Source organism: Sinocyclocheilus anshuiensis, unplaced genomic scaffold (genome assembly GCF_001515605.1).
Source record: "Sinocyclocheilus anshuiensis isolate Anshui unplaced genomic scaffold, SAMN03320099.WGS_v1.1 scaffold195, whole genome shotgun sequence".
Taxonomy (NCBI): Eukaryota; Metazoa; Chordata; class Actinopteri; order Cypriniformes; family Cyprinidae; genus Sinocyclocheilus; species Sinocyclocheilus anshuiensis.
The window spans coordinates 1,831,705-1,841,350 of record NW_015548236.1 but is presented as its reverse complement, the minus strand read 5'-3'; the positions used below and the strand labels follow the sequence as shown (position 1 = coordinate 1,841,350).

The window sequence follows — 9,646 nt, the reverse complement described above, 5'->3', positions numbered from 1 at the left end:
TATTCCAGCCGTTCATGCCAGACTGGGGAGAGAGGTGTTGTAATAATGTAAAATATGTGAAAAATAATGTGTTTTTCGAACAACCTAGTATGAGAGCCTGTTCTCGTACACCCCCAAAACAAAATCAAGACTTCGTAAAAGAGCATAATAGGACCCCTTTAAGATTTTAGTAATAACCTTCACTTTTCCAGATCTGAAAAACACCAAAAACTCCCTTATATTTTTTGATATTGTAATGACCATAACATTGTGCACTCTGTAATATTCTCCAAGAGTTTCTGTGTCTGCCCACCAGACAGAGAAAGTGTCACTTTTTAGGGCTTACACCACTTTACCATGTCCATAAACAGATCGTCACGTGACAGCAGAGCACGCACTCTCTGATGACGTCTGAAGAGTGCGCAGCCGTTGAGCTCCATTCAGGTTTTGCTGTGTAATATCTGATTGAGCTGCATTGTTAGTCTACTTACTGATCAGAGCGTGTTTTTTTGCCTCTAAACTCGGTCCGCAACATGGAATACTTGATCGGGATTCAGGGGCCAGACTTTGTGCTGGTTGCGGCAGATAATGTAGCAGCCAGCAGTATAATCCAGATGAAACACGGTGAGTTTGACGTGTAGTAGCATGTTAGCAGCATGCTAACCGGCCAGATAACAATTCATAATCATCTATAAAAGCATTGTAATGTTAGACCACAAAGATTAACCACATTTCAATGTTTATACATATCTGTCTTAATTTACGTTGTCGACACTTCAGAATATATGGCAATTGCTAAGAAGTTTTAGCCGAAGTAGCTACCCCGTGCTAACACAGTTTGTGCTTTGAACTGATTTACATATTAATATATTCAAATCAGCCTATTAAACTTAATTTAGAATACACTTTTAAACTTCAACGGGAGCAACACGTCAGTTATTGTATTGTGATTATCCTCGAGTGTCAGTTGAGCGTCCTCGGATGAGTTTGCGATTTATTTGTGAAAGTGAAAGTAAGATCGCCTCCAAACCTCCCATAGTTACGAAGGAGGAATATTAAAATTCAAGTTATTCACCACAAAGAAAACTCCATAAAGTAAAGTTAGTGTTGCTGTTTAAGGTCTAGGTTAAAACTTAACCGTACTTCATCCAAGTCCAATCATATTAGAATTAAGACTTGGACGTTTTTAGCAGATACATATAGTGAAATTTTGCTGTCTGTATTTTTGAGAAAACGGAGTAAAAATGTTGACATATTCCGTATACAAAATTTTGTCCAGTGCTCAAGAAGAACAGTGTCCCTCCCCCTAATACGTTTGTGGCTAGAAGGGATGCAGCAAAAATAATACAATTTTCTACCTCTTTGTGCTTTATTAACGTCTAAACCTACCCCTTACAATAATGCAAAAACAGTAATTATTGTTGTACAGTGTGAGAGAAATTATGCTATATTGATGTGCCCATGCCCAATACATTTAGCTGTATTCCTTCTACCCTTAACCCCATAATACCAGCTATGCCTGACAAGCAATAGCTAGTAGAAAATAATGCACTTTATTGTGAACTAAAGGCCATTGACTATATGTATAGCAAGAAGTAGCCCTGGTTTCTGTTTCCACAGAAAATGTCAATACAGGAAACAGTACAGGTCCGGAGGTCTCATAGACCACCAGACTACCAAAATGTGTTAGGGTTGTGTTGGACATAATGTTAAGATTACTTGTTGTATATATTTACCAGATTATGACAAGATGTTCAAGCTCAGCGAAAAGATCCTGCTCCTGTGTGTGGGTGAAGCCGGTGACACAGTACAATTTGCAGAATACATTCAGAAAAATGTCCAGCTTTACAAAATGAGAAATGGTAAGCATTCATTTTTCTTTTCTTTTTTTTTTCTGAAGGTTAACTGATTGTAATGGAAAGTATCCTGAAATCACACTCCTGTATAGAGCGTCAAGCTATACACTGTGTCTTCGTTTTGTCGTTTGTAACTCTAAACATAATTTACTTGAATGGTAGGAATAAATTTAATTTCAGTCTTTACTTCAGAAGATTTCTAATACTTTTTCATTTTACGTGACAAATTCTCATTAGAATTGTACTTTGTTTAAAATTGATCATACTCTGGCAACTGTTTCTGTTGTTTTATGAATTGTTTCTGGTATATCTATCTGTTTCTGCAGGATATGAGCTCAGCCCAGCAGCTGCTGCAAACTTCACTAGGAAAAACCTAGCAGACTATCTGCGGAGTCGGGTTGGTAGAGAATCTCTGCGTTCAAGCCCAGAATGTTCTAAGATCTGTGAATGCACTTTAACATCTACAAATATCGGATAGTTTGTTTCCAAACCTTAATTTTTCAATAGATTAATTACACATTGTGTAGACCGGTGATTTCCAACCTGAGATGCATCTAGAATGGATCAAACATAGTGTTACTTGTAAAATGACCAAAAAGCTAATTATTTTCCCCCTTTTTACTGTAACTACACTTGATCTACATTATTCAAAGGGGTATACAGGAAACCTGTGTGAAAGCAATAGAAATGCCATAAAAATGAAACACTTTATTATATTCAATAGGTAGTGTATAGTGACTACTGTTCAAAACTTTGCGGTTGGTAATGTAATGTAAAAAATATAATTACAATTTTAAATAACTGTATTCTGTTGTAATATATTTTAAAATGTAATTTTGGTACTTTGAGTGCTTTCTGTAGCCATTACTTAAGTCTTCAGTGTCACATGATCCTTCAGAAATGTTTCTTATTATTATCAACATTGAAAACGGTGCTTTTTAATAATTTTGTGGAATCCGTGATATTTCTTTTCCAGAATTCCAGTTAATAGAAATATAAGCATTTATTTAAAATTAAAATCTTTAATAACAGTATAAATGCCTTTACTTTACATTTTTATTCAATTTAATGCATCCTTACTGTTTTTCTTTTAAAAAAAATCTTACTAACCCCAAACTTTTGAATGGTAGTGTATATATCAGTTAAAAACACATTCTCAGTCACTTTTTCTTGCACATTGCTTTGCTTTCTCTCTTCAGTCCTTTTGTCGACAGCAAAGCGAGGGGTGCCACAGAGTATATCTGAATGCAGCCGGTGTAAAGTGTACTTAAAAACAGATGCCAGTATGTTTTGAATGTGTGGAGGTGATATCAAGGTCTCAGAGGTCGTTGACACCTGCGCTTTCTATGTAATGTGATCCTCCTTATATGATACATTCTCCAAATGTGTGTGTGTGTTAAACTCAGGGCAACATGGAGTGCACCCATCTGTGTAAAAATGGGCTTGTCGCCATCCTGGCTCTTTTGTCTGGTAGTGTGTGTGTTAATTTGTTAGGAAGAGTGTAACTGCCTCCTGTCACAATAGCAGAGTGGAGAAAATGATTACAAAAAACAATTAGAGCAAGCCAAAAGGGGGAGAGGGTGGGAGGGGTGGTCTCTGGGGGGCTGAGAAAGTGCTACAAGTTCATATATCTGCACACTTTTAGTTCATCTTAACCTAAATGCTGCTTGCCCGCAGAACTAGGGAATAAATGTGTAGGTTTCAATATTTTTCCTCGAATGTGCCTCAAAGCGAGGAACATTTGACTAATAGATTGTTTTGTTCACATATTGATACTTGCATACTGCCTTAATCCACGATGTGTAACAATATTCATAGGAAAGTCTCAGATTCGTCTTTAAAATAAGGATTATTGGTACAACCTTGCGTATTATTTAATCCATTTCATTTGTGCTTAAACCCTTCGGGAAATTTAAATGAGAGAGATGTCATGCACGCTTTAAGGACCAAGTTTCTAAAAAAACAACTGGGCCTTTGGGGCTCCCCTGGAGTGGCTCCTCAGACAGATCTTTACGTAGAAAGAAAGAGGTGGCAGATGCTCAAATAGAGTCCAACGTACTGTTTAGAACTGGCTCTTTGTAGCCAAACACACGTTTTCTCTGGTTGTTTTATGTGCTGTGCTTTTTATTTTAACCATGTGCTGCATCCAACATCCCCTTAAGCTCTCCGCAGAACAGTCCAGCAACAGTTTGCCATCATTGGCACACATGAAACATTATTGGCCGCTTATTCTCTCCCAGCACACTGGCACAAATAATTACTGGTGCCATATTGTGAGGCATTCCCCTGTTCCGCTACAGATGAACAATTAATACGGCAGATTGGTCAGAGATGCCAAAGAGGAGAACATGTCCTGGGGCAGCGGGCAAAGGGATGGGGAGCGCAGGAACAGAACATGAAAGCGAAAGGCAGGATGAATGAATGATACGGTACAATTATCAGTCTCTGTACGAAGCTTTTGTTTGGTGTCCCTCAGTTTTTGTAACAGGGACTCAGGTGAGAGGAAAGGCTGTAATGTTTGAACCGTAGCTCATGAGGTTGGTGGAGAATGTGGGAAACAGGTGTTGAGTTTATACGGAGGGGTAGATGACACTCGGGGGAATTTCGTACAAACTCAAACCTTGTCTTTCAACAAGCCCCTGTTCCTCTAAACCCTCCCTGCTGGGAGTGAAGCATATTGCATAGGTGAGCTTCTCTAGGGGGTGTTTACTTACCCAAACGTGCCCCAGAGACCCGCCGAGAGCAGGGGGATGGCCCAGATCAGATTAAAGCCTCTCAGGTGAGTTGAGGTGGATCTGCTGTAGTCTCATCCACGCTGAAAGGAACTGGACGTGATACTATATATTCACATTTACACTCTTAAAAATAAAGCTGCCGAATAGGGTTTTTCACATTGATTCCATAGAAGAACCATGTTGGCTTCCCGAAAGAACCTTTCAGTAAACAATTCTTAAAATAACCATTTTGTGTGTGTGTGTGTGTGTGTGTGTGTGTGAAGAACATTTTTCTGCTAGAAAGAACCATTTTTGGGAATTTAAAACGTTCTATAGATGTTAAAGGCTTGTAAAAAAAAATTAGAACATTTCTTTCAAAAAATTGCACTCCCATTTTTTTGCTAGGCTGTTGCTATGTGGACTGTTTCTTAGGGCACGTCCAAATGAAGCCAGAGCTTTCCCTATCCAATCTTTTTTTTTTTCCTCGTTCTGAAAAAAAATTCCGTAAACACGGTTTCGTCTCAAGAAATATCTGCGCACACACAAACCACTGAAAACGATGTAGTATACATGCCAGACCAGTATGTGGCGCTGTAAGTTGAACACTTGAAGACTTGGAGCATGCGCATAAACCATAGACTGTAAAAAAACATGGACGTAGTGTTCGTGACGTCACCCGTAGGTTTCTAAAGAGCGTTTTTGAAGCTCAATGTGGGCGGAGCCGGCTGTCGCCATCTTGGCCGCGCGTCACTCCCGGATAATCGAAAATGGGCTAAATAAAACTAATTAATGATGTTCACTTATTCACTTAATGGGGTATTATTAGTTTTATTTATTAATTAGCAGGAAATCAAGTGTAAGAGATTACGTTTAATTTGTTTCATTATGCACTAATTTGCTCTATTATGCACTATATAGTAAGCCATACGTTTTTACATTACTATCGTTCACATGTATTTAGGATAATAATTAACTGATAGTTGATGGAGACCCGATTTCCAGGGAGGACCCGATTTATCATGACACCGGTCGTCGCCATCTTGGCAGCGCGTCACCGTGCGTCACTCCCGGATAATTGAAAATGGGCAAAGAGGCGGGAGCTGGTTGCTGAAACCACGCCCACTTAGCTCGACGGTGGTGACAGCAGCGGCAATCCACCTGCCACTCAAGTGCCACTCACCTGCCACGCCCTTAATTATGCAGAACTTTAAGGCTTAATATAATTTAAACGGATGAGTTATAAAAAAATTCACCCCCCTCACAGTTGTCATGAAGGGCAAAATTAGCTATATAGACCAAAATAATTTTTTGAACCAGGCTGTAAACATGTTTTTTTCTGCTGTAAAGTTGGGCATTTTAACATGGGGAGTCTATGGGATTGACTCCCTTTTGCAGCCAGCCTCTAGCGGCCAGTTGACGATTTACAGTTTAAGTCACTTCCGTGTTGGTTTCATGAGAGAGACTGGAAGGTTGCCGCTTGGCATAAACATTGCGAGCTGTATACAAACACAACAACACAGAAGAAGATTTTAAGTAAAGCTAATAGGCTCAGTAGCTTCTGGAGCACAACACAAGCATGTTGTGAGGTGTCTGATTAGCGTTGAGACGTGGGGTGATGCAGCATCGTTTCACAAAATATACGGATTGGCTGTACACAAGAAAATGCAAGGGCGTCATTTTCAGATTTATCCACTCTGGGACCCGGTTTAAAAAAATAGCGGTTTCGCCGGATCCATCTGTACAAAACGCCAATACGATACAAAATGTATACAGCTAAACGCATCTCTGTGTGGACAGGCCCTTAGAATATCAAGCCAAAAGATTCCTCTTTCATTTTTTCACGCGTTTTATCGTCCACCAGCTAAAAAATTGTACATTTAGTCGCTTAGAAAAATGAGATCTCTCTTTGAAAAGAGGAGTTTCTGAAAGTCCATTGAGTGTTTAAAGAGTCATTACTTGGACAAACAGGAAGTCTAGTCTGAATATTTAAGACCAAAATATACTTTGTTCTTTTACACGTACATGCAACTCAAATTTAACGGGTACAAAGACATTTTTATCGCTCATAACTTCCGGAGAGAAAAATGGCAGACACTAGAAACTTTCTAATGCTGACCTACTGTCTTTGTGCACACTATTAAATGAAGCGACTATGTGCGTATGCTAGAATACAAATGAAAAAGAAAAACACTTGCATTTGCATGTTTACTTCAGGCATAAGTGTTTGTGTCAAAACTGAGGTATACTTTGGGCTTAAAGAAACTTTTTGTAGTTTTGTGTATTTTTATTGAAGCACCGTACAGTCAAGTGAGAGGAATTTACTGTCCTAAATGTATCAGTGCAAGTACTGTGGATAGCTGTACATGTGCATTTGTTGCTGCTATAAAGCAATCCACCCTTTTTGCAGAATTTCGTACCCATTCACCAAACTCCCAGAACAGATGTTTTTGGGAAGAGTGTGGGAAAGAAACAGAAGCCATTCACCATTAGAAGTCAGTGAACCATCAGAATAATTTTTTGAAACCGATATCTCAAGGTAAAAAACTTAGTTGCTTTAAATCATGTTAAGTGTAAAGTTGATATGTTGGGTCTCTCAATCACTCTTTGGAAGTCCTACAGATGTCTTACACTTGCACATTCAACTGTGAATTTTAACATTGGAAAAATGACACGCTTCACCTTTAAATCCACCCGATGGCACCAAATTTGGCCGATTGCAGTGGAGGCAGAATGTGGATTGAAATCTCCCTATCTGAGAGCCGTGCAGCCGGGAAACGTGGGGGAAAGTGAATGTAGTTTCAGCCGAACAGAGTTTTGAGATAGAGCGAGCGCGAGCAAGATAGAGGGAGGAATAGGACTAAAAGAAGTTTTAATGAGAGCTGGCACTGCTCCAGGGCATAGGGGTGAGGGCGGGAGACGGAGGGGAGGAGAGAGGAGGTGGGTAGGTGCTCGCGGCAGCAGGGGTGCCGTCTTCCTGCAGATGTCACACTGCTGGTGACACCAGCGACCCCCCCCAGACCGCTCCACACTCCCCTCCCTCCCCTTCTCGCCCCTTTCTCGGCTGTTTCACACCCCTCCCTTTGCTCTCCTCTCTCTTCTTCTCTCTCTCCCTCCATCTAGCGCATTAAAGTTTGGTGGTTGTTGGTGTTTTCAGTCAGATTCTTTGAGTCTATGCTTGAATTTTGCAACATTTCTTTTTCATTTTATCATCAAACTTTTGTTATTATTATTATTTTTTTTTTTACATGACTCTACTTGATTCTGATTGGTCAATTGCTGTCAAGTATTTTCCCCCAGGCAGTTGATTCTCTACATAACTCTGCTAGTTTCATGTCTCCCATATTGCGGAATCCAGTTTCCACCATGGAATAAAAATAAATAAAAAAGGTAATTTAATCTTCTCACAATTCTGACTTCTGTTTATAGTTTATATCTCATGTAATACCAAGAAATAAAAAAGGCAGAATTGTGAGATAAAAAAACATTTACCTTTTTTATTTTCTATTCTGTGGCATTAAAAAAAAACAATTGTGAGATGTAAATTTAGAATTCAGAGGAAAAATTCTGAATTATGAGAGAAAAACAAAAGAATTGTGACATAAAAGTCAGAATTATCTTTTTTTTTCTGTGGCAAAAATGGGCTTCCATATTTTTTTGCATAATTTAAACACAAATTAATATTCAATGGCTATTTATTTATTTGGTCAGTAGCCATGTGATGAGCTGAATAATGTACAATCAGATTTTTATCATTGCAAAATAACCTCCACTTTTTGTCTGGCTTTATTTTGTGGTAATGACCTACTGAAACATATATTCGACTGTATTTACATCTCTTCATTTGTGGATTAAGTGATTAAAATAGCTTTTTTCTCTTTTTTTAGACTCCATACCATGTGAACCTGCTCTTGGCAGGATATGATGAGGCTGATGGTCCAGGACTGTACTACATGGACTACCTGTCAGCACTTGCCAAAGCCCCCTTCGCCGCACACGGATACGGTGCTTTCCTCACTCTCTCCATCCTGGACCGATATTACAGACCAGGTGATTCTGCACTTTCACTTATAAGGGTATAATTACTATTATTTTATTTACTGAGTTCTAATCCTGTTTCTCTGTTCTTCTCCCTCCAGATCTGACTCGTGAGGAGGCTGTGGATCTGCTCAAGAAGTGTTTAGAGGAGGTAAGTTGCTCTCCATATGCTGGTCTGTTCGTCCATGTAATTTCATAATTACTGGTGGTTGCTGTGGGAAACATCACTATTACTATTGTTCACACTTGGAGGTAGATTCAAACATATCCCATAAACTTCTCCAAATCCCACATACTTCAAAATGAAAAAATATTGTTTACTTTTTGAAAATATTTTTTTTCTGTGATGGAAAAACTGATTTTTCAAAATGTTTTAATTATCAATGCATTTTAGTGAAACATTTTTCACAATAGTTTGACAAAGTTCAAAAGAGAAGCATTTATTTGAAATAGAGATATTTTGTAACATTATAAATGTCTTTACTGTCATCTGTGCTGAATAAAAGTATTATTTTCTTAATAAAAAAAAGAGGTGGCGACCACTTTAGCACTGTGGCTGTGCCTTTTGCGCCAACAAGAACCACATGTTCTTCAGAAAGTGTATAAATCCTTCTGTTTTGGTTCAGTGGGTTATACAAACCACCTCGGAGCTATTTCGATCATGGGTTTTGTCATGTTTGCGACCTTTTATAACTGTTTTTGTATATTTCCTTGTTCTCCAACAGCTCAACAAACGATTCATCCTGAACCTGCCTTCCTTCACTGTCCGTTTGATCGACAAAGACGGCATCCACGACATGGAGAAGCTTCCCGTGGGCTCTAAATGAGCAACTACTGTTATTCCCCTCTAGTCACACTCTTTTGTACTCCAAATGCAACCCTCTGTGCTCTAATAAAAACATTGACCTCTTGTTAATTATACTTTATTTTTTTTTTTTTTTTTTTTTTTTTTTTTTTTTTTTTTTTTTTTTTTTTTAAGAGGAGAACGTTTATTTAGGTTCATCATTTTGTAGATTTTGCCGTTTTCCACACCAAAACGCACTCAAAAGTTTGTTGGATCTG

The 9,646-nt window shown here is 38.6% G+C and overlaps 1 protein-coding gene across 1 annotated transcript; it reads left to right on the top strand.

The window, feature by feature from the left end:
- Positions 1-377: 377 nt before the first annotated feature.
- LOC107654735 (proteasome subunit beta type-2-like) lies at positions 378-9,495 on the top strand. The gene is made up of 6 exons (XM_016441957.1): positions 378-603; positions 1,719-1,841; positions 2,162-2,232; positions 8,434-8,596; positions 8,686-8,735; positions 9,310-9,495. The coding sequence occupies exons 1-6, from the start codon at positions 513-515 to the stop codon at positions 9,409-9,411; spliced, it is 600 nt and encodes a 199-aa protein (XP_016297443.1). The 5' UTR covers positions 378-512; the 3' UTR covers positions 9,412-9,495.
- The last annotated feature ends 151 nt before the right edge of the window (positions 9,496-9,646 follow it).

Coding starts and splice junctions, on each gene's coding strand:
- LOC107654735 (XM_016441957.1), top strand. CDS start 513: ATGGAATACTTGATCGGGATTCAGGGGCCAGACTTTGTGCTGGTTGCG. Junction 1,842..2,161: donor GCTTTACAAAATGAGAAATG/GTAAGCATTCAT, acceptor CTGTTTCTGCAG/GATATGAGCTCAGCCCAGCA. Junction 8,597..8,685: donor GGACCGATATTACAGACCAG/GTGATTCTGCAC, acceptor TTCTCCCTCCAG/ATCTGACTCGTGAGGAGGCT.